This window comes from Pezoporus flaviventris, unplaced genomic scaffold (assembly GCF_033815535.1).
Source record: "Pezoporus flaviventris isolate CSIRO_AGI_PZ_B2104156 unplaced genomic scaffold, CSIRO_AGI_Pfla_v1 ptg000030l, whole genome shotgun sequence".
Lineage (NCBI taxonomy): Eukaryota > Metazoa > Chordata > Aves > Psittaciformes > Psittacidae > Pezoporus > Pezoporus flaviventris.
The window spans coordinates 4,548,210-4,573,775 of record NW_026892578.1 but is presented as its reverse complement, the minus strand read 5'-3'; the positions used below and the strand labels follow the sequence as shown (position 1 = coordinate 4,573,775).

The 25,566-nt window shown below is 40.3% G+C and overlaps 1 protein-coding gene across 1 annotated transcript in view; it reads left to right on the top strand.

The window, feature by feature from the left end:
• OCA2 (OCA2 melanosomal transmembrane protein) overlaps positions 1-25,566 on the top strand; it is a 191,041-nt gene that overhangs the window by 11,872 nt on the left and 153,603 nt on the right. The window contains exon 2 of the mRNA XM_061459769.1: positions 13,067-13,347. Coding sequence (XP_061315753.1) covers positions 13,088-13,347 — 260 coding nt within the window. The 5' untranslated portion in view covers positions 13,067-13,087. The remainder of the gene's footprint in view (positions 1-13,066; positions 13,348-25,566) is intronic.

Sequence of the window (25,566 nt, the reverse complement as noted above, 5' to 3'; positions counted from 1 at the left end):
GGGGAGAGAGTCATGAGGAACAAAGACCTTGAGATGTCCTGTTGGCTACAGAGGCTCAAAGGGAAAGAGCAGAGTCCTTCTTGACTCCCTTAGAGGGTTCATTTTGTGAGTCTTCTGCTTTTGCTGCTGGAAAATCCAATTAGAATACAATGTCTGGACAAACTCGGTATCTTCAAAAGCATAATGAGCTCTTTGCATTTTGTGTGTCTCTCAGCTAATGAGTTCTCCACTTTTATACGGAAGCTCTGAAGACAGATTTTTATTATCTTTTTATTATTATTAAGAAAAGAAAAAAAGAGTCTAAATACCTCTCAGTACCTCTCAGACATCCTTCCCATGTCAAGGGCTGCCAAAGAATGCAGAGTGTGATTTCAGCTTCCTATTTCATTGCTGAAGTGGCTCTATAAATAACAGTATTCAATGAAAATTGCTGGCAGAAGCATTGCTTTTTAAGCATGAAAATGTACAAAAAAATTCTCAACAACGAGAGGCTTTTCTTTCACCTAAGCCTCTGAACAGTTTTATAGGTCCAAAAGGAACAGATTACTTCAAGTATTTGTTTGAAACATCTTTCCTACTGTGATAACCGTTTCTGTTTTCCCTGCTTGTTATCAAAGATCTGCAAAGCCAAGGTCTAAAAACCAAATTCCAGTTGGTACTGACACTGATTTATTTCCTGAGCTGGAAAATTAACCCCAAATGAATTTGAGATCATGGACTAAAAATAAATCTGTACATCTGGACTTTCATAGCATCTGGGTCTTGAGGCGGACTCTCAACTCCACCTTTCACATCTTTATCCCACATTCGAACATTTAAGCCAGCTTTACAAACATTGGCAAAAGTGTTGGTGTGCCTTGCCCAAGCAGATGTTCCAGTGATAACTCAGGCTGAGAAGATGTTGCCGGGCTGCTGTCTTCAGTAGTTTGTTTCAGTAGTTAATCAATGTGACCATTAACAGAAAAGGCAACAAAAATTGTCCTATATTTCCTGTTTGAATTTATCGGACTTCAGCTTCTAGACATCAGTTTGTGTGAAGCTTTATCTGCTAAGTTCAAGAGTCTTTTAGTATCAGATTATTTTCTCTTTTTTTTTGAAGAAATGGGACAGATTGAATACCTTTGGTCTCTTTCATGATAAAGCAGCTCTCCAGCCCTTGAAGTATTTTCACTGAGTTTTTTCTGCACTGCGTCCCTTCTTCCAAATTTCTTTCCAAAAGGAGAGCCCCAGCATTGTACCCAGAACTTGGTGGGTAAAAAATTCTTATATGGAGGGAAAACAACAATTTCAGTTCCTACCCACTACATGGGTACATGGTGCAGAAGATTGTAGGCTTTTTTTTTGTGTCTGTTAAATGGTGGAACATTTTACAGGGCTATGGCTCCTTGTTATAGAGCTTTATTTTGTGTAAACAGACTGCATTCCTTGTTCCTAGACCTGCTATTTGCATAGGTCTGTTTGCAGAGATGCTTGCTCTGAATGGGTCCAGGTGGATGCCTTAGAACCAGTTTATCATAAAATCATAAATAATTTCAATGGCAATGCTGTCCATTAAGTAAAAAGCATCTCAATAATTTTGGGCCATGTAATCCTAAACTAAAGGTGTCTGTATTTTCAAAAGGAACCTTCCCACAGTTCCAGCAATATTTGGGCTAAGCAACTGTTACTGGTTTTCCTTCCATTTTTGAAGGAACGAAGTTGTGAATTAGTTTTGTTTAGCCACTTACTGAGCTACAACACTGAGCATCAGAGAGTGCTTCATTTACTTTCAAATAACTGATATTTAACTTTAAAATGCAGACTACTTGGAGAGAAAGTTAATAATAAAGAATTTTGCTGTGTTAACTGAGAACTATTTCTGCTCTAGGTAACTTTTGTGAACTTTGATAAATGAAAAGAAGACTTCTTTAACAATTATCCATAATCTAGCAATTATCTTGCATGAAGCAAAAGAAACAAATGTCTGTAATTCAATGTGAAATTCATACATATCTTTGAATAATATGTCTCCTGAACTACGATCCATGATTAAATTAAAGCTTTGGGATGCATGAAATTATCTAGCCATTGTCTTCCACGTTTTTGTGACTGCTAGGGTGAGATTTCCAAACTTTATTGGGGTAAAGAAAATTTTGTATTCCAGCGAAACCGCTGCGAAGTTTAGATAGGTCAAATTATCTCTTTGAAGATAATAGTCCTATTCCCACCAAACCTAGCATTCATTTACACTTCTTTGACAGTGAAAATAGGATTTAGAGTAAGTGCAGATGTATCTTGCTCTAGCTTTATGGTAGGGAGGAGAGTCATTAGTGTGAGTGTCAGGCACAACAGTTTTGTCTCCTTTCCTCTTCTTATTTGCATCTATGCCCCACAGTGGGAATAGGGTGTCACCACCATAATAAAAGAATAGAGCAGAGTGGAGCCAGTTGTCACACAACAAGGTGATAGCTTCTTCCAGCCTTCTGTCAAGCTCTATGACCTGCAAATTATATTTTTCAAGGGCTATTTTTCAGTAGGGATTTTTAAAGGGATGGTGTAATGAGGGAGGGCTAAAGGTGGAGGTGAAACAAAATCATGTGAACTTTTTCAAAGCTCGGAGCTGGCTGTGCCCATGGGTCTGCCTTGACATAAGGTGATCATGGTGTTCACACATGCTCATGGCAACTTGATTGCAGCCATTGTGCTGCCCTGCAGATAGCCAGAGTCACTGTGTGATGTTTCCACTTCCATCTGAACTGTTAGATACTAAAAAATTTGAATGAGAATAAAGGAAGAAAGGGGAAGGTGGGTGCAGTCTCCCTCCTTCCCTCTGTTTATCTGTCATCATATTGTATTGTTCTATCACTGAATGGTGGTTTTTTGACTGTGTAAGGCTGTCATGTCACACTGGGCTTAGTGTCTGAAAGCCAAGAATACTTGGGGGACTGGAGGATCATGTGGTTATTCTTCTAGCCAAGTTTTCCTCAGATCTTTAAGCAGCTCCTTGAGAAATTCATTCTTGCTGCAGACTTTCTGGAGACTTGGAGGGATTCACAGAAGGGCTCACTAATGACTTTTCTGTGCAGTGAACTTTCTGCCCAGGAATGCACTGTCTTTCACCAGTGCCAACAGATGAAATCACTTGTGAGGGGTAGTTTGCTTAAGATTATCTGAACAGAGAGGCCACCCTTGCTCCCCCTTTCAGAGAAACACACTTAGATGTACTCTCACACATAGGCCAAACATCCTTGAAAGGCTTCATCCAAAGCTGAGTGAAAGCTGTGGAAGGACTCTCACTAGCCTCAGTGCATTTTTTATAAAGCCCCAAGACAAGGCTCACATTCCATACATATTATCTTGGATTTGGATTTTCATAAGCTTTAACAGTCCAGAAATCTGCCAGCTTCACAAATCTACATCCCATAGTCCGTGCTTTCAGCCTCTTGGTCTTGCAAAAATGCTTTAAAGCTGTGAGACACGTTAACAAATTTGTCAGGACCACCACATGAACTAGTGCCCCCTGCGGCACAGAAATACCATTTCATTGAAGACACTGTGTTTCCTTCTAAGGCATGATTGTTTGCATCTAAGAAACATGAATGTAGATAAAAGCAGGCTCATTTGGAACATGAGGCAGGTAAAAAACTGTGTACAGCAGTAAGGTGCTAACAGAGTGCCCAAACCCAGGAAAGACAGTTCTAAATATGTCTAGTTTACATTTTCACCCTTGCTTACTCAATGTAGGCTTGGTCAGTTTTAAATACTAGAGCAGGTCATTAGAATAGCACTGACATTTCTAATCCAAACCTGGACTTATTAGCTCAATCAGGTCTGACCTCATCCCAGCTAAAATCAAAGCAAAACTTTGATATGAACAGAACCAAATCCCTTTGACTCTGTAAAGAAGAACAAGTACTAATGAACTAGCAATGCCTGAAACCAGTACAGCTACATCCATTCACAGGGTCACTGTCAGGCTCCTGGAATGCCATGCTATTTGCCATGACTGTCTCAGGAGATTATTATTTTTGCATTCATTGCTTTATAGGACAGGAAATAGCTTTGTCCTGTGGTAATCATCAATTTCTGAACATAGCCATGAAACTACTTAGTACAGGAAAGAAACAATTTGTTCAATAAATAAAAACGTTTTTTGAAAAGTAGACAAAAACTCCAACTTTTTTGAGCATAGAATATGGAAATGAATCTATACAAAATACTGACCTACCTCCCTTAATGTCCCTCCTTTGGTTCATCCTCCTTGGATGCATTATGGCCAGTGTCAACAAGTCATGTAGCAGTTATTTTTACCTGCAGTGAAGTTAAAACTCCAGCCATATTAGCAGGCTATGAAAAATTTACATTCATTCTGAAATGGCAGCTGCATCAGAGAGCATTACACAAACCAAACTCTTCTGATAACATTAGGACAAAGAGACCAGCTAAAAACTGTGAGTCTATATCTCACTGCACTTGGGTCCTGTAGGAAAATATCTATCTTATTCTACTGTGCAGCATGTTTGGAATAAAGGAGAAACCAGCAATACCACAAACTCTGCTCTTCTGCACCTGTTAGTATCTTTTTATCATGGTACAGCTGCCAAGGCATACGGAGGCTCTAATTCCTTTCTGCAAAGAGACTCCTTATCATCTTCTTTTCTAGGAAGTAAATTTAGGCTAACAGCGGACAGGAGAAATGTGACATGAACGCTTATTGTGTATCAGTATTCTAGCTGCTGCAGCAATTTCAAACACCTGCAGTTTATCAAGTTAGACATAGGAATGATTGGTACTGTGAGAATAACAATCATCTAGACATGTCATTCAGGGGGCAATAACATATATTTTCCTGCACTGTATTTTAGGGAGCTTGGTGTTCAGCTTCAAAGTCTGTAGAATAATTTGTTAAGAACTTGTAACATTTATTAGTGGAGTACGGGCATAAAACTAATAAAAAAACAATCCCTGATGTAGATGTTCCTTTTCCACTTGGAAACCTGAATTTCCTGTTTATTTCTGAAACAGAGCAGAAACTAGACAGGTTTATTTTCATAATTGCAAAATATAGTGTTAACCAATCAACTCCTTCCTACTGTGTTGCTCTTTACAATAAAAGGAAGATGTAAAGACCTTTATATGTACCAAATAACAAGATCGAGCATTGCTGTATACTTAGTCAGACACGTCTGAAGGATAAAGAACCCAAAGTAAAAATAACAACATCGCCAATCTATAATAATCATTAAAGGCCTGTTGGAAGACATGTAAGATTTCAGAATAGTCTTTCCTAACAGCCTTTCTTGCCTGCGTTCTCACCCTGTGCTGTCTTTGTTTGCAGCTTCTGGGGACACCCAAGACCCTCGCAAGTGCCACAGGGCCTGGCGTTTCTTGCCTGTCTCTACCTTGAGACCTCAGCAGTTACCCACAGAAGCTCTTCAATGAGATCTGAGACCATGAGGTCTCACTGTCTTCCCATGACCATACAACAATGGGTTCTGAAAGTGCAAAAGAGAAGTACTGAGCTCTCAAAAGTCCTCCAAAGCTACATTGCTGGAATTTTAGTCATAGGTGTGAATCTTTTCACTTTCTCACACATAGTTGCCAGGAATGGCCTTGGGCATCTCAGCAGGCTGTTTAGCTTTCTTGGGCTAACAACATGGCATTTGCTTTTCATCATATTTTTAAAAGAATGCAGAAAAATCAACTTCACGGCACAAAAAAGCAGCTCTCATAGCTTAAGGAGAAAAGAAAACCCTCTCTGGGTTTACACTTGGGTCAAGACAGGTTGTGACTCTTTTTTCTTTCAGACCTGCCTGGTTTCTCAGCATCTTTTAATCAGAGCAAGCTGCATATGCTGAGTGGTCACCAGCTATATTTTGGAAGTTTCTTCTAGCATCTCTTTTTTTTTTATCACCCAAAATAAGACCAAAAGCCAAAAAGTTTGTTTCAAAGTTACACCATTTTCCTTTTGACACAGCCATCTTCTGACACAGCCCTCTGAATCTCCAGGCTCATAAACTTAAGATAGTTTTTAACTGCTTTGTACTTGGCTGCTTTTCTCTCCTTTTTTGTCTAATATGTCGACTCTGTTTTGGTTCCAGTGAGAGAGCCTCACAGGCCCTGTGCACAGTTGATGCAACTGTCATACTTGAGCAACCTTGGCTGAATAAGATGTTCAGTGGCTTGTAGTATTAATATTGACGTTCACCCTCCCTCCCCCTTCACTTGTTCTCATCTTACCAGCAAGAAGTCTACTTCAGTATATGCAGTGGTCCGTTGATGTGACAGCATTAAGTCGTCAAATGACCAAGCTCCAGCACTGGTCCTAGTAACTATGCAGCATTATTTGGTGTCACAGATTTCATGTTCCCAGTGACTCCAGGCCCTGATGTTAGGCTACTGACATTTGCTGGAAATTCGCTCACTGAAGCTGAGATGTCTTTACAACACACATCTGCCTCAGGCCCAGGTCCCTACCTAGTCAGGGAGAGTTCCAGGCACTTCTGAGGCATGCTGCATTGACCCTGTCCCAGGGCTCCACTGTAGTATGTGCTGGATGGCGGATTGGCTGCCAGCGCCTGTCTCTCTCTATGGGCTTTACAGGGATTTAGGACATGAAGGTGGTGGAGAGGGAGAAGCTAACCTTCCAAAGTACTGCAGCTTATCTGTATCTGATTAGACAGTAAACGTCTGCCTATTTATTTGAATGGGCTTTGTGTTGTCCTCTTTGACAGATGCAATAAGAAAGGAAAAAGGAAATTGCTGTTTTATCTGGATTTTTTTTCTTTTCCTGGTAGCTGGCCTGTTTGATTGCCATTACATGCGCTGTGCGCCCTGCTCCTAATGACCAAGCTGGTACATATTTCTTTCAACAAAGACACCTTCTAAAAGGCTCTGAAAAACAAATCTTTAGATTAAACACTGAGCAAGAGCAGGGCATTGGAACATAAACATGAAGGGACAGAGTGTGTTCTTTAATAATGCCTAATTTCTGGGGATTTTTAGCATAGGATAATGGTTATATGGGGAAATGAATTTTTGAACAGGATGAGCAGCTATTGCCTGGGTGATGATGTAAGCCTCTGTTCAATGCTACCTTCAGTTGACCTGGATGAAACTTCCTAAATTGCTTTTTACTTTTTTTTTTCCTCACAAATTTGTCAGATCTGGCTGCCCTGACCACAGCAGCCTGTGCGTGCTCCTCTGCTGTTCACCACCTTAAGAGACATACAAACCGCTTCCTATTGCATGAAGGACTGCCCTACCAGACCATTCCTGCGTATGCAGAATGAATGTCTGCTGGCTAATGTGGATGTATAATTACATATACCCGTGTATATGTATGTATGCATACCGACGTGCAGTCTGGGGAGTGCTGTGGCAGGAACTGCTGGGGTTGATCCGGCGACGGCCAGGCCCTCCTCCCTCTCTCAGGGCGCTTGCAGGTGAGGCCCGGGGTAGCGGATTCTCCTTCGACACCCGGCTTTACAAATGGAATCCCCTTAAAATGTGTTTTTCCCGAGGAAAACCCGTTTCTGGTCGGCGGTCAGGCTGCCAGCAGGGGTCAGCCTGTGCCCGTGTATGCTCCAGGCTGCCAGTGATTTGAGTCCGTGCCGCGGCCGGTGAGCTCAGGCTGTGGCCGTTTTGAGTGAAGCCTCCGGGCATTGAAACTCTTGCTAACGCTTAGTGCTGCCGCGCAGGACTACCCTAAAAGCGCTCCAGGCGCGGCAGTGTTGGTACCGCAGCTCTGACCATCGCGCAGGAAGCCAGTCCTGCCCGACACAGGCACTGGGAGGCGACCCAGGGAAGACATGCTCGTCCTTCCATGTTTTGCCGGCAGCATGGTTTTTGGAAGTGTTGCCACATTGCGGCAGCACTGTTTTTTCTCCCTATTACATCTGCTCTGTCATGCTTATTTGCCACAATCCCTTCTTAGTGACTATGTCAGCACAGAATGACGGTTTTGTGCTTTCTTGGGATGCACATGAGCACTACATTTTCTTTCCTCAAGGCTGCTTGCTTTTGCTCCTGTGCTGTGGTTTGCTGCCCAGGGTTGCAACGATGCAGTCATCTGTGGGGTTGCACTTCAAAAAGGAGAATAACAGAACATATTTTTTTCTTTCATCAGCTGGCCTGCAAGTAGTTTCTCCACAATGTTACTTTTGTTCTGAGGCCCACAAATGCTCTCCCTCTTAAGCTGTTTTAACCATACCTGTACAGTAAGCTTGTCCTCTGAGCAGACTTCTCCACCATGACTATTGTTATCATTACGGGTAGGGATGGAACTCCAGCCTGCAAGGCCACATCTCCCCTGGGCTCTGCAGCGATCTAGTGTCTTCAGGAGGCAAAGCCGTGTCTCCGGGCACAGCAGCTGCTGGATTGCAGCAGAATCAGCTAAGTGCGAAGGAGATTGGGGACTTCATTTGCAGAGGCAAATGAACTCTGACCACAGAGTTTTGACTCTGACCGCAGAAAGGTTTTTCCTGTGTCCAGTTAAGCTCAGGGGAAGCTGTTGTGCTGGCTCCTCATCAGCCCTATGAACTCTGCGAGCAGTGGGGGGAGACAAGCAGCCCAGGCACTAACAAAGTTGAGGTCTTGTGTGTGCACCAGGGACTGCTGCATTAATACCTCTGTAAGGTGGGCAACCTGTTCCAGTATTTCAGCACCCTCATGGTAAAGAATGTTTTCCTCACATCCAGCCTGACCCTCCCCTCTTTTAGTTTAAAACCATTACCCAACCTGATGAGAGAGAATATAAGGTATTTGGGATTTAACATTTTTTTTTGTGTCTGGGAACAAACACCTGGGAACAGATCTCATGGGAGCAATTTGAAGCAATTTCTTCTTGGGCAGGCCAATGGAGACAAAGATTCCTATAGCCTCTCACCTGCCAAAGAGTCCTCCCTGCAGCTGTGGGCCAGGAATTCATGGGGAATTTAAGTAGGGAGTCTTATATTAGGCACAAGCCCCCTGTAGTCTTATTTGTATGGTAGGTGCATGATGATAAAGGTTTATCCACATCATTCCTCTTGTCACTGATGGGTGGCATGAGAAGATGACCCCAAAACTGTGGAAGAGTCAGCAGTAACAATCTGCTTGACCTGCCCTGAAAGCCCCTCTCTGCACACCATACTCTGTTGTCTTCCCACTCTGTCGCGCCTCCCACACTGAGAGCTGCTCTGTGAGGCATTATTCTGTGCAGTGTGCAATCCCTAACACCACCCTACGGGATAATGGGGATCCTATATGTAGGATTGCCAGGGTTTCCATGGAAAACAGCTTCACTGGAACATACTGTGAAATTCTGATGTCAAAGTGATTTGCTGCACCCTGTATGCCCAATCCAGTCTTACCTTCTTCCTACACCTTCTTAGAAGTTAGAAGCACCTTCTATTTATAAAAGAGAACACACCAATTAAGAAACATGGAGAATTCTTGTTTGCACATCACAGCATTAGACAATAAAGTACCCTCCCTTTATTCAAAATAAATAAATAAATCTAAATTACTGTGTTTTGGCTGTGGTAGTGTGGGAGCATGTGTGTGTGTACAGTGTCTTGTTTTTGTGGCTCTAGGGATGGTTTTTGAGCTGCATTTTCATCTATCTGTTCCCAGAATGGCAGGGTCAGGGATATGCAGTGGCTATGCAAGGGCAAGCCTCTTGTAGGAGGATTTATGAGATGTAGTGCTGAATACCTGGTCTGTTTCTCCAGGCCACAGGCTGGAAATAGCAACTCTCCTCCCTGCTTTTGAGACCAGTTTAAGGTGTCTTTGCCACGGAAGGCCAATACAACATCAACTGTCTGACTTGTGGGGAATCGTCTGGAGACACATATCTGGAGGGAGATGCACATACAGAAAGGTGCCTTGGGGGCATGTCTGCATGGTGTACTCTGTCAGTGTGAGACTGCGGGAGGTTCCTCGCAGCAGCTTGTACCTATGGCCTCTGCAGTGTGCCTGGCAGAGGAGCACACTGAGAGAGGAGTTGTAGCAAGAGACAAGTTTGTTTAGTCTCAGATGTTGTGGAGAGATTTCCCAGGCAGGTGAGATTTGGTCTGAAATTTCTCTGGAAGAGAAGTCTCCAGCACATCCAAGCTTTGGGGACTGAGTGAGAGTGTTGCTTCAAGAGCCATGTTCTCCTTCCCCTGGGTAAGGGGGGTGTGCAGGCACACTGCTCAGCAGCACCACTCCCTCCCTCTTCTGCTAGTTCTTTCTCAGGATTTGGATTTCTGCCTGGTAATGGAAAGGTGGCTTAGTGCAGAGGTAATGTTTTCTTCCAGTCTTGATGGGAGAGAGGCTTTGCTGAATAATAAGATACGCAAAACAGAAAGCATGCTATCTCTGGGCATTACCCAGAGCAGATGTAATATTTCATCATCTCATGGCCCCTAAGATAAAAGTCCACTTAATTTTTGATTGCAAAAATTCTGTGCTTTGCTTAATTGATACCCAGGAAAATAATGTTTTAAATGATGATGTATTACCAGCTACATCATTTGCCTCCAGCATTTTGTTTTGCAACCAAAAAGCAGGCTACTCTAACCCTCTTAAATAAAATAATGCACCCTGTTGATCTAATTAGCACCTGAAAAATTGAAGAAAATATAAATTCTGCACTAGGGCTTTAAAAGTGGATCCTTGGGATGACAGGGATGAAGAAGGGATAACAAGCATGGCTTAAACATTGTATTAGCGCTTTTACAGTAAAACTCTGGATGTGGGGTTACTGGATCAATTTATAGCTGTGGCAAAAAGCCCTCGGTGGTGCATAGCTCCAGATTGATGAACCCCAAATAAGCTTCCTTGGCTAAAATATCTACTCACCTTCACATGATAACATCTCACCTATGTCTTGTTCCTGATGGAGGCGTTGCAAGAGAAGAAAAAGAAAGAAGAAATAAAAGTGGAGAAAAGTTCTTTAACTACAGAAAAATGTGATCATTTGAGAATTTCTTGAATGGTAAATGCACTGATGTCTTAGATGCTTAGATACCATGGTGATAGTTGCCTTAGCAATGTTTTAGCTACGTAGGTAATCGCAATCAAACCTGTCTCTTGTGGCAAAATGATGCTGTATTATTTTATCTTTTTGCAAAGCTTTTGTGAATGCATAATAATGCATTTTATTGGTTTTGGATTTAGGCATCAGATTTTCTCTCAAGCTTTTTGTCCTTGGCATTCTTTTTTTGTTAAATTATTTCTGAAACTTAATGTCTTTCATAGTAAGGGCTTTGTACTTACGAAAGCCTGACTAATTTAGTCTTTACTCACCTACAGATAAAAGGTTCCCACTTCTGGGGTGAGACAGGGTTGAATTTAAAGGTTGTGTTCAGGTTCTCATCTTTTAAGAACTGGTACAGCTTGAGTTGCTGTAAGTTTACTGCTCATGTTTCCACAGCCTGACATAATTTAAAAATCTACGTCTTTTCACAGCAGGCACTCAGACAAACCAAATGTTATGAAAAATGGAATAAATGGGCAGATATCTCAATTATGATTTACAGAGTGTCTTAATAAAATCAGTACATGAAAATATAAAGTAATATTGAAGACAAGAGCAATTATCTTTTCCATTTGTAGTTGTAAGTATTCACATTTCAAAGTTATTTATTAGGTAGGAAGGCAGCTTGGGATTTCAGAATAAGCAAAAGTGGATGCCTGGTAGGGCAGCAGGCTACCAGAGGTGACAAGGTGACATTCATGGGGCAGTGGTTGCTCCTGCATGTTGTGTGTTGGCTCTCGCAAGATCTCCAGCCTTAGATCCCCCAGTGCAGGAGCGGTAACCTGGCATTCCAGGACTTCTACTCTGGATTTTGTCTTGGTTCACCAAAATTTGTGCTTTTCAGGCCATGGAGAAGCCCTGGACCAGCTCAGTGACAGTGTATTTGTTATTACATCAGCCGTGCTTGTATTCCTTACACCGAGTGAAGAAAGGGCTTGTCCCTTTAAGAAAATATCTAGGGGAGAAGTATTATCCATTGAAAATTGAATTGTTTTCAGTGTCTCTTGATGTATGTCAGCCATGTCTAAAACCAGGACCTCTGTAAAGCCAATAACTTTGTAGCTTTGAGAGGTCAAAGCTGTACAAAATCATCATGAGCTTTTTGTTATTTCTGTTTCTAGTGATTTCTCCAGCTGGAACCAAAGCAGAACCTATTCCCTGTTACTGTGCTATTTTTGCCCCATATGTGCTCTGGCAAAGCTGCTTTCCCCCGCCGCAGGGACGTCGGAGGCTGATGGGTCTGTTTCCCAAGCTCTTGCTGCACTCTGTGGTGGCTTCAGCACTTTATACTGAAATATTCCTGTGATTAGACTCCACAGTGTGTGTTTAAGACAGGCAGATCTTTAACTCGGTCTTCATGCTTGATTTGTGCACTTTGTGGGGTTCTGAAGTGTTTTTTATCACTTTTCACGCTGAATTTTAATGATGAGAGCATAAAAGCTTTTTGACTGTTATGCACTAATTTTTATTATAATCACCATTAATAATCATCTAATAGAACCTCATTTTCATCAAGGTTTGATTCACATTTCATAACTGCCTCTGGCAAGTGCTGAAATGGCATGTTGTTTTCATAAAACTCAAGTACCTGCTCTGCTTAATGAGGGGCCATCAGATACAACAGAGCTTCCAGAGGGAGCCTGGGGGCCAGGAGGGGAGAGGTGTCTTCTGCAGGGCTGCTGCCACCACAACTGCTGAAGAAAACCTGTGTCATGGTGGTGAAGCAGTGCTGTTATAAGCTGGGAAGATGTTTTGCAGCAGTGGCTCTGTGGCTCTTGTGCCACTGGTGTGGAGATTATTTTGGCTTATTCTGTGTGATAGCTCCTGGGAAATTTGTGGGAGAAAGTCACGGTAGACGTGGAAAAAGTAGAAGACCCATCTCTATGCATTTGAATGCTTCTTATAATGGCTAATTTTGAAGATGCAAAGATTTTTAAAACATTGGAATTATTCCTTGTAGTAATGAACCATCAAGAGAAATATCCAAAGTTAAAGTCTTCTGCTTGGCATTTTTAACACACACATACTGAAGTAAATGTTGAGTCGATTCAATTTAGTCAATATATTTGTTTTCACTTTCTTTAGGAGAACAACCCCCAGGGACAGATGTACTTGGATAACAGAGATGAAAGTACTATTCCTAGACAACAAGAGATGGAGTTGAATCAGACATCTCTACATCAAACTGCAAAAGTGGCAGCCAAACCGGTGACCAGAAGTTGCAATGAGCTGCGGCTTTTGAAAGAGTATCATGGCATGGTAGCAAGTCTTGGAGAGCAACAGACCCTGTGTGAAAACCCAGCAATAGGGGAAGATGTCTGCATTGCTCTGGGGAAGGATTTCACCCCTGTCCCCATTCAGGGAAGGTAAGAATAAGGCCAAATAGAATATTTTTTTTCTCCTAACTAAAGCTAGTTTTTATTTCCTCACAGAGCAGATATGTGTGTTTATTAAGTCAATGTTTTTTCTCCCACCTACATAGAGAACAGGAAGCTTAATGAGGCACCAGAGCAGTCTTAATAGCTATGGAGGGGTTGTGGATTTTTTAACTAATCTCAGATTTAATAGCAGCCGTAGGCCAATTTTACTGTGTTTTCAAGACCAGGAACATGCCTTTCCTTCCCTACTTGGTGTGACAAAACACACAGAGATAAAGAAATTTTCATGTCCCCTCCCCCCACCTCTTTCAGAAAAACACACTGTAAGGCTGTAAACTGAACCACTACAGGTAAGACTGTGAGTACTAAAATGGCACTAATAACACAACCGTGACAGCTGACACACCACAGGTGTGTGCTCCTTGTGCATCCTTTTCTGCATCAGGAGAGGTGCAGGTTTGGGGGTGGGAGCACTAGTCTTTCCTGTTGTGACAGATACAACATCAACAATTCTATTTGTAAGCATTTAGAAATATTTTATAGACCCCAAAATATTGCAGGTGGCTTTTTAACCCTTTCTTGTTCACATATTCACTTTTTAAAACCCCTTTGGTAGCAGGATGGAGCAAGTTTTGCAACAGCAACAACAACAGTGTGTGGAAGGCAGCCAGGGTGGACTGTCAACCTTTTTCAGCAGTTATGAGAAATTTTAGAGGTGACTTGATAGAGCTTGAAGCAAGAGCAATGCTATACCTAATCTAAGCTCCTGCAGAGCACGTCTTGAAACGCTGCCTGGGGGGGGTCTGCATCGAGCAAGATGTCTGACATTGCAGTGGTGTAGTACAGTGCCAGCACAATCTCCAGAACCTGGTTCTGGAGAGTTTCATTGGACTGCTAGAAATAGGGAAAAAACGGTAAATTTCAAAGCAGTTTAGTGTTTAAATCAGATTTTAAAAACCTAATTAATTAAAATTAAACATAAAAGTACAATTTATTTAATGATTTGCCATTTGGCATAATGGTTACCCAGAGAAGCTGTGGCTGCCTCCCCCCTGGCAGTGCTCAAGGCCAGGCTGGACCGGGCTTTGAGCAACCAAGTGGAAGGTGTCACTGCCCATGGCAGGGAAGTTGGAACTGAATGATCTTAAAGGTCCCTTCCAACCCAAATCATTCTGTGATTCTGTGATTCTTATGGACCTGCTATCACCCTTCAGGCTAAACTTCTTTCTGTTATTTTCCATTGTACTGGCGGTACACAATTTACTGTGAACTTATGAACTACAGTTTGGAAATCATGGTTGCAGGTGTCAGAGATGAAAAATATTAAATCATAGGGGAGTCCACCTTCTTGCAAGTACAGGGAGTACCTGCAGGTCTTTTGATAACACTGTTTTCCTGTTGAGTAAACTGTAGTCATTGTGATTTAGGAATAGAATTAAAGAGCCATGCCCATGCTCCTTACATACAAAATATATCTAATCTTCTATAGCAATATATTAGGGATCAGGAAAGGATCTCCTGAAATTTATACTTGTTTATCTTTACCTCTATTTTTCCTGCAATATTGATTTTTTTTCATGGAGATGAATCTTCTCTGGTTCTTCTGAACATGTATTTTAGCCAATGCACATTAGGTGCAGTTAAAATACTGTGTAATCCCTCTATTATGAGTAATTACCCTTAAATCATTGGGACTGCTCAACAGAATACAGACAAAAACACGGATAAGCCTTTGCAGAATCACGAGTTGTTTGATTAGTTCATTAGAATGAAAATTACCTTTTAGTGTAAATTGTTCTTTTGCTTGCAAAGAAAACTACTAATGATTAAAAAAGAGGAGACCAAATCCTTTTTAAATTTTTTTTTCTACGAAGAGGCTCAGGAAATTCAGATGTCTGTATGGTTTTGTTTTAATGCATCTACTTAACTTAAATTGCTGAATTATCTTTCCGGGATAATATTCATAGGTTCTCTAAATTGTTCAAATGTACACTGAGAGAAGACTTTCTAAAGAATCTATTTAACAGAACAGGGGTTTTATCTCAGTCCCTAAAATAATCTTGAAGTAAGTGTTCTTGAGTTAGGCAGGACCGTTTTCCTAAGGACATTTATGTCCACCCTGTTCTAGAATGAACATTTCCATTTGACAGCAGCACAGTCCTGCAGCTGTTTTGTGGTCAGTGTATGCATTGTCTCAGGCTGCCTGCCTGTCAAAATGCTGCCTTATTTACTTTGTCTATTTAAGACCAGGACCTTCTGATTTTTTACTGCAGTGCTTGAAGCTCCCTTGGCTCTGTGTGAGGAGGCCTGGGCCATCCACAGTGGTCACTCTGTTGACTTTGTCTTTGCAGAGCATCCTTTCTCCTAAAATAAGCCTGTCTGACTTTTTGTGAACAACATAATTCCTTTGGTCCTCCTTGCTGTGGGAAATGCAGCCATGCCTCTTGGAGTGGTCTATGCATGAGCTCCAGTGGTGTTCAGTGGGAATGTGCAGTTTTGTCTATCAGAAATACAGGTTTTAAAGTACTGAGGTGGCACTGAAGTCTGGATTTTGAATTTGCACTTCTATTTTCCTCAGCTTTTAAACAATGGATAGACAAGGCTCTTTTTCATTGCAGTTATGTAAAAGTTGCTTTTGCAGTTGATAGAGATTGGTCCAAGCCATCTTTCTTGGTTTTGAAGCTCCTTACCTTGCAGGAAGCTTTCATGCCGCTCTGTGGCAGCATGAGCAATGCTCTTCAGGCCAGCCCTGATAATCTTCAAAAGCACCCTTCAAAAGCAGGGTGTTCTGTCTCTGTACATACAGGATGTGGCCACAAAAAAAGGCCCTTGGTTGCCTTGGTCTCATCATCATCAGTGCTAATTCCATGGAAAAAGCCTAATGGTATGGTTTTTTATATCAACCAAATCTGAAATCCTACTTGGTGAGCCACAGGAGTGGGGTGAAGTCAGCTGTTTTTGGCTTAGGAGTTAATAGGTCTTGAAGGCCAACTATAGAAATGAGATGAGTACTAACTCTTAAACTCATGAAATCAATTACTTAGTGCTGCTATTTAAAATTACACTACTAAATAAAGAGGGCCATTCACTGTGGTGGAAGGCAGTGGAAGAGAGAAGTAACAGCGTAACTAGACCCTGTGGCATTAATTTCATATTGCCTTTCTTTCTCTGATGCAATTGCTGGTTTTACCTCCTTTGGGTGGTCAAATAACATTATCTTCCTAGGAAAGGAGAAAAAAAAAAAAAGGTTGGCAGTTGTACAGTTCATTATGTTGTGAACTTTTCATGAGAAATTAAGCTGTGAAAGCAACGTGATGAAACCAAGCTTTATTGTTACTCCACTGAAGTTATATTTGGATGAATTTGGCCCTGGAACTTGCTAGTCATTTAATATAATAGCACTTGGAAGATTTTTCTTTAATCTTTTTGACTCATTAAGAAGACTCATGTCTGGGATAACAAAAAATAATCTTTTTTTTGGAATCTGCTTCAATTTGTATCTCATTGCATCAAACAAAGCTATTTCTCTCAGCATTTCTCCTGTCCTGCAGTTTCACTTATGTAATGCTCACTCACATATTTAACTCTTCCTTTCCCCTGTGTCTGTGGTGCCAGGATCAGTAGAGAGGCTTGTTTGCAATGAGAAAGTCAGTGAGTTAAAACTGTCTATAGTATTCTCAGTTTGCAGCAATACATCAGAAAGATTGCAATTGTATTTCCTGTTAGTTAGAGACGCTGGGAGAGGATAAGCTATTTTATAGTGAAAAGTGAACTTACTATGAAAGTGAAGTTACGCCTTTAGGAGTGAGGGATTATAAATCTCAATTTTGATTTTTAATTATGTTGATGTATTGCTACTTTTAAAGGACATTCATGAGACTTAGAATTAGATGTCAAGATGACATGGTTACTGTCTAGATAAGTAAAATTTATGTGATAATTGAAAAGCTTCTTCAGACAGGGGAAAAAGACTGAGGAAAAAACCCTCAAAACCATTCAAAACACATTTTTTGTGTGCTATGTAAGACTAATTTTGATCTCTGGCTATTAGAATAAAATGGGATCATCTTCTGTTCTACATTCAGACAGGGAAAGTGGTCATTTTCACACCATAATTGCATGTTTGTGTAGAAACCATTCTGATTTTCATGTCAATCACACAAACATTACAGAGAGTCCAGGACAGATAGACGACTTCACAGCAAACAGCGACATTCATTATTCTTGTGTAGCTTTTGGTGATCTTGCTTGCTGCCTGTATGGTGATGCTTCTGGCTTTCTTTCAATTTCTTATGTGTAGTGAATGTTTCAGAGTTTTGATTCCCCATGAGGATCTTTAAACGCTGTGACACTGCAGTGAATAAATAGTATTGAGGAAGTTTGCGATTTTACTAATTGATTTAATTTGGTTTGTTTGGCTTTGAAAATACTCTCTCAAGCATTTGTTGCTAACGTGGAGGCATGTGGCTGTAACGCAGCTTGTTTTGAGCAAACTGTGTAGGGGCATGGAACTGCTGAGACTCTCTGACTTAACTCAGATTACAGCTCCCTGCTGTTGCCCCTGTTACATCACAAAATACCATTCAAAAACCTGAAAAACTAAAAACAATAAGCAGGTCTAGTGCATTTTTAGCTCAAATGCTAGGAAGTATAACAGAACGACAACACCATGCACAATGCTCGGATAAGATATTGGGAAGTTCTGCTGCTCCCTTTTAAATCATTGTTCCCCGTTTCCTAGAGAAAAGCATCTTCGAGTGGTAGCAGAAGACAGAAATGTGGCTGTATGGTATAACTTAAGGAGAATGTTTGCTTCATTTGAGCAAAAGAAGTGTGCTCAGCAAAAGACTGATTTTAACTTAGTTTTTCTTATTAATACAAAAATTAACAAAAAAAAAAAAAAAAATCAAACCAGAAACAGACCTCAGTCATGACAGATTTCCCTGTGTTGAGTTATTTAATTTCTCTGTTGCTGTGAACTGTTCATCATCTCAGTGCTTATTTCTTGTAACTATTTACAATATCTCAGATTGGTCATGTACTACAGTTTCTATTCCATCACCAGCAGACTAAAAACATAGCACACCCATGTAGCCACTCAAATGCTTTTTGATTCTGACAGGACATTTTGGTAAACAAAAATCCACCACTATTAATTTTTGGTTTTAAGTGCTCTGCTGAAAAATATTGGGGGTACTAATTAACTGCTTTACACTTTTGCAACTGCCAGGCTAAAAACTGAACTTGGCACTCAAAGAAAAAATTGCAGTGTACCAACCTCCAAAGATCAAAAGTTTCAATTGAATCCCTGCGACATTGCACAAAACTGTTGAATCTGGCAAGCAGCTGCTCTCTTCCTAATGGTTAATAATATGGTTATGTGGGGTTTATCTTTTTTAGACCTCTTAGGTCAGTTGTGGAAAAATGCCAGTGACATACAGGCTTCAATCCTCTTTGGGGTTGGACAGCTGTTTCCTCATGTAAACCTCTTTTTAAATAGGGGAGAGGCTTTTAATGTCAGTGATGCTTTTTTTTTTTTGCATTATATGGTTGAGGGGTTAAGCTAAACAGACAGCCAGACTTTGGAAAGCATGTATTGCTGTGGTGGGTTGACCCTGGCTGGATGCCAATTGCCCACCAAACCTCTCTATCACTCGCCTCCTCAGCAGGACAGAGTGAAGGAGAAAACAAGATGGATAAAACCAATAATGGGTTAAGATAAAGTCAGTTTAATAAAGCAAAAGCAAACATCATGTGCAGAAACAAAGGAAAACAAAAGATTTATTCTCTGCTTCTCCTCAGAAGGCAATGTCCATCCACTTCCAGGAAGAAGGGCTCAGTATGTGTAGTAGTTGCAAGGCCAACATCATAAATAATGAATGACACACCCTCCCTCTTCCTCTCCCCACCCCTTTCTCCTCCTTTTTCTTAGCTTTTCCTTCTGAGCAGCCATCGTGCAGTGTAGAAGATCCTTTTGGCCAGTTTGGGTCAGCTGTCCTGGTTGGTGAGGGGGAATGTTGTAGAGACAGACTTGATGCTGTGTAAGCACTGCTCAGCATTAGCCAAAACACCCTTCTAGCTACCAGTACAAAAGCACAGCACTATAAGGGTTGCTATAGGGAAAATTAACTCCCTCCCAGCCAGACCCAATACATTTGCAGAGGCAGCCCCAGTTGAGCAGGAGAGAATGCATGGGGCTAAGAGTAGCTGATGTGAGTAGTTATCCATGTAAGATGAAGCAAACAACTCAGTCACTCAGTATCTCTCAGTAAAGTTTTTTCTTTGAAAAACTGTTCAGCATGCTTAATTCCTGGATGATGTATGCTGATATATGATGTATGATACCTATGTGCAGGTAGCATTTCTGACATATTAAACAATTTGTGGGAATCAGAACTTTGTACTAGCAGGTGGTCAAATTATGCTTATTAATACGAATCCAGTTTTATCCCTAATTTTCTGCTGTGTACTTGTGCATGTGCAAAAAATTTATATAGGGAAGAACAATGGAGTATTTGCTGATAGTTGCTGGGGAGAAGGAAAATAAAACATTGGAAATCCATGGCCCTTACACATAACACAGCATCAGGTGAACATGCAAATAGGCAGCCATTGTGGCATTGTAGTTAGTGGTAAATGGTCTGCATGAAAACATGGTAACTTTTCCAAGGGCTCAGGCCCTGAATTTGAAGGATAGAGCAAGTCAAACCCTGAAAGTGCAGCCAAAAATAATTGAGAATAGGAGTCATGGAGAGGAATCTGATTTTTGTCAGTAAGTTTGGACCATTTGGCTTTAAGGCTTGAACCTTTTTATATAGATATATTTTTTTTTTTCCCCAAAGCTTACTGTTAGCAGATATTTTAAAGCATAGTTCTTCTTGGTGATAGAGACATGTTTCAGTCTGCCCTACACTTTAAATGTCTCTCCCATTAGAATTAATTAACATCAGAGTGGTTTGTCCTTTTTTGTTGGAAGCACTGAAAATCATTCCTCAGCCACAGCGAAAATTCCCAGGGTAGTGGTGGTCATAGGTTTAAGAACTGAAATTCATGTTTAATTGAATGTAGCTGATGGCAAAATAGATTAATGCAGATGGAATAAATTAGCCAGTGAATTAAAAAATAAAAGGTCACAGTTTGTAGTCTGGCAAATCATATGGCTTTTTTAAAAACCTCCTGTTCATAAGGAGCTCAAGTGATTTAGTTGCTGAAATACAGCAAAAGCTGACAAATGAGTCACCAAAATGGTTACAGACAGTGACCAACCAAGCAATTCACTGCTTGATAGGTACTAATGGGACTGCAAGGGTAACCTGCAATAATTGCACTAATGAACCACCAGAAGTCAGAGACCGTACAGAGCTTTGTCCACAGCAGGTTGGAGCTAAGTCAAGGATAGCACAGTGAGCTGGGGAGGCAGGTCTGCCGGGACTGGGAAGGTTCAGAAGTAATGCACTTAGTTTTTAACTTTGCATGTTTTTATATGATTCCTTTTGGGCAGGGTGAAGTAGAAAACAGATTGGCAGTTGCAGCAGCTCACAGTTTTCAGGGGTGCAGCATAAGATACTGACTCAGTACTGTCTGTGAATTGGCATCATTCAGAAGCAGCTGTGAAAGGCTGAAGGTTTTGCTCACACTTTCTGAGCTACACCTTTTTCCGTGCTAGTCAGTAAGGACAGCAAACACAGTCCATCTGCTATTAATTTCCTGAGATCCTTGAGCAGTTTCTCTAAAGACTTCCTCGCCTGAAGTGGAGCTCTGGCAATGCTGGAGTATGCAAGCGTTTGTCTCAGGCAGCAGTGCTGGCAGTTATATTGAACTAGTATGTCTGGTCAAGCATTACACTTGCTGTTTGAGAAGGAAACACTCTTCCATTGATGAATTTATTGTAAGAAGTATAATCCTGGATTAATACAATATTTCCTTGAATAGGGTATACAAGTATTTCAGAGTGTCTTTTTCACCCACTCTTGCAGTCTTATGTAATTTATTTTCTCTGCTGCTGAGAAAATAAAAAATTAGAAGCAGCCTCATGTATTCTTTCATCTCTGATCTTTCTAGGAGTGATAGGAGCAACTCTGCCTCCTCAGCCACATCAATGACATGTGAGCTGCAATCCTCTTTAGGGTCTATTGACAGCTGGCTCATCATGTAAACCTCTTACAGTGTAAAGCATGAACCTGAATTTAGTGAATCTGTCTGATAAAAGGAAGAGTAAACTCAGAATGAAGGGTAACGAAGGATGCTCTTCTTTTTCCTCTGATGTGTGTTTAATTGTGTAAGCTAAAACAGCAGGGTTATGTCATAATATTATATAAATACATGATTTTGCACCCATTGGCAGCATGTGGCTACTTTGCCAAGATGCTCTATGTGCTGTGTGTTGTGCCTCCCAGTGCTTTCCAGTGCAGGCCAACAAGAGTAAATGCTCTTTGCAGAAGTGGTGCAATGGAATTTGTGCATTTTAGACATTGTTTTTGGTTCATGTCTACTTGGCATGTTGTAGCCTGTTCCCAAAAATGAGTTAAGCCAGAACTGTAAGCAATCGTGATGTTTCAAAGGAAATAAATTTGAACATCAGCTTGTGTAAAACAGTTGTTTTAACTACAAAAAAAGTGCCATCAAGCACCCATTACAAACCTGCTCAAAGTTGCATGACAGTACTGAAGACAATTATAGGACCAGAAATATTCAAACTACACTATTTTGACAGAAGACAGTCTGTCCTTGGCAGAAAAGAATGATAGATTGTCAGAAGGATTTGGATGGATCAGTATCATACTAATCACAGTTTTGAACCTATAAGTCTGTCAGCAAAAGTTGAAAAAAGCTCCACTGATGTCATTAGACCTGTCATGCTTTCCTTCAGATGGAAATCTGGATGTTTGTGAGGCAGAACACACAAGAACCCCACATCAAAAGCAGTTGACAAATGTACCAATTTATTCAATTCATTTACAATACAGAATAGGACTGATCATTTAATTTCCTTTATATGTCAATCCAAGAAACGTTTTAGGCTCAAGCAGACAGGAAGGAGGAAAGACATTTCTGGGTTTTCATACTTGGGAAACTATGAACCTGGGGAGATTTAGGTCATACATATAATGGTTTGAGATCATCAGAATTAGGCATTGACATCAGCTTCCTTATGGAGCCTACCCGTGCTGCATATGTATCTCTTCAGGGATGCAGTCTTCATGGTATCATTTTCTACATCGCATTCAGTCTTCATTAACAAGAAAGTTGCAAGTAGGAACATACCTTGTCCTTCTTGAGGTTACAGTGTTTGATTATTGATTAAAATAAATTAATATTTAAACTAGCGTAACACTGCAGAGCCAAGATTCTAACCATGCCCCCTGCAATGATGAACAAATGTTGATGGAGTCCATCCTTCCTTTCTAAATCAATGGCCTTTTTAAAAAATTAGTATGTCTATGTGCTTTTTGAGTGAAGTTAAAATCTGTTCTTTTAGCTGTGCCATGTGTCATGATATTTTTTCTCTCCAGCCCACGCTTTTTTCTAATGCTTCTGGAGGAGATAATTCCTGTAGCTTTAGTTTTTCCACTACTCTTAACTTCCACATTACATAACCTTAAAATAGTACATTTGTTTTTCTCTGTGGCAGTACTCTATGGACTTCTGCTTTTCATAAGCATTTTTCGTTTGTTTGCTTTTAAAACATTTCTTTGCAATTGCAACCTACTTCTAAGTGCCATGACTCAAATGTGATTCCATCGTGCAAGCTTTAAATTGGTTATTTTTGTGTAGAGGAACAACCATTATTTTGTATTGAATCTTGAGGTGCAGAAGAGCTACCTCTACATTAACTTTTAAGAACGGTATGTGGTTATGGGCTTTTTAGTGTTTATCTCTCTCTTTTTTTTTTTTTTATTGTGACTTTATATATTGCTCTGCTGCCTAGAGTATCCACTTACCTATTTCCTTTGCATTGCCATATTGTCAGAGTATCCTTTGGTTTTCCTGCTGTGTCGCACTCTATGGATAATTTCTTTTTGCAAACTGCCTGTTCAGACTGTATTAAAAAGACAGTTTTCAGAGCAGTAGATATTTATCTTGGCAACAGTTTTTGGAGTTGTTTTATTCAAGAGATACATGTGAGGAACTGTGTTTTGTTAGTACTATACTTTATCCTACATTCAGGCTTTTGATGTGTGCTTCAGGCTTCTTTTATTTGGAGGTGCTGTTGATTCAAGAGCACTAAGCCTTTTTGATCTGTTTGAGTTTATAATCAAATAGCTGCAATAACTGTCTTGTCTAACACATCGCAAAGGGCAAGGTTTGCCTTGTTTCTTTTTTATTGAAACCCTGTTTTTCATGCTTTTTAAAACGCTAACAATTTTTTTTTAATTGAAAATTAATATATTATTCAGGTGCCGTATCTGCCTGAAAAATGAAACACTTGTAAACTTTCTTATGTCTTTAACTTTCTATGTCAGCTGTGCTCCACAGCATCTCTGCCAGGGTGGGACCAGTAACAGAGATCCTTCATCTCAATTCTGATTTTGTAGACAGATATATCTGTCTTGCTTCTTTAATGTGGTTCATTTGCAAGGACTGACTGTTTTTTTTTATTCTTCTGTCTCTGTATAGCAGCTTGGAGCCTCCTGCCTTGATAAGGGGAAGAAGCTGATGACAATGGGCCGGCAAAGGGTTTCTCCTTTGCTGCAGATAACCTCTTGCTGAATAATTTATTTATTTATTTATTTAATTTTTAAGCCATCAGCACTGACACTTTCTTTTTTTTCTTTGGGAGCAGAGAATTAGGTCTTATTTATGTCACCTCATGTCTGGATAGCTAGAAATTTCCATGTGTATGCAAAGACTTATTGTCCATAGAGCCACTGAACAGAATCCTATCTTTTTTTCTGGTAATCACTATCCAGGATTTATTTATCTTTGGATGGATGGCGATTTTTAGAATGTGCATAGCAAAATATTATGGCATTTCTTGTCAAGAATATGCTATTTCAGGAGAAAGATTGAAGGAAATCCCCTTTGTGAGACTATGGAGAAACCAAAGTGTCACTCTGTGTAGGGCCAAAGCAAACACCATTTCTGAGAAGAAAGAGTCTGGGACTGGAAAGAGTCTGTGACTTGGGGGGAAGATCATTGCAAATATACAGTTACACTGTGTTGCGCGAACAAAGCCATCTGCCATGCAGTAAAAGAAATTCCCTTCTAAACCCTGAGGAGCATGATTATTGTTTTTTGACTTTTCAGTGCACACGAATATGTCCTTACATGAAGAAGGATTACAGATTAAATAAGGAGGAAGAGAAGCTGAAATTACATCATTATTCTTAGTTTTTGTGATCGGTTTTCCCCATTTGAGGAGAGACTTGCTGAGTATAATTTCCCAGCATGAGACAAGGAAATTCTCTGTTTCTTTGCAATGCACTATCTATAATCCTTTTATTATTCTTTTTTTTTCCTTCCTCTTTTTAAATTTGAGAATCTCAGTTGAATATGTTGATGGTCTCAGATCTTTGTGTTTCAAATTCATCTCCCATGACATTGAATCAAAAATTTGTGTTTTAAAGCTGCTTGCTAACATAAATTATATAGCTCTTTCTCTGGCATGGTAGCCTTCAGGTACCTATACATACCTGAGGCCTTTCAAGATAGAAAAAGATGTCTGGTAGCAAAACAGAACCCAGCAAGCACCCAGAGTTTCCTGAGGCTTGTAAACTGCATATGTTAATATATTTCAGTGATATTAGTGAAGGGAAGAGCATCATCTTTGTGAGATAAACCAGCATTTGTTCCTGGAGGTTTCACTGAATATTCTTCAAATGTAAAAACAAATATTGTATTATTATCAGCTACCTTTTTATTCTGTTTGGTTTCTTTAATTTGTTCCTCTGGGATTTTCAGTGCTTTAAAAATATTTGTCTGTGATACAATTCAAGGTAGAATGCAATAGCTAGTGATGTGGGTTTACTTTGTTTTGGAAGTTACTTGTTAGTAAGTTATAAGGAAATTATGTTTGGAAGGACTTGATAATTTTTTTCATTCCTAGTCAACACTGAATAACTTTTCTGGTGAAAAGTTTTCTGTATGAAAAAGAGATTTCATCTAAGAGCAAAGAAAAAGCACATGAGGAAAGTACTTTTTAGTACATTGTGTGCGGCTTATACATTATTTACTGAAGGAGGCTTTGTTATCTCAGAGTTAATTCTC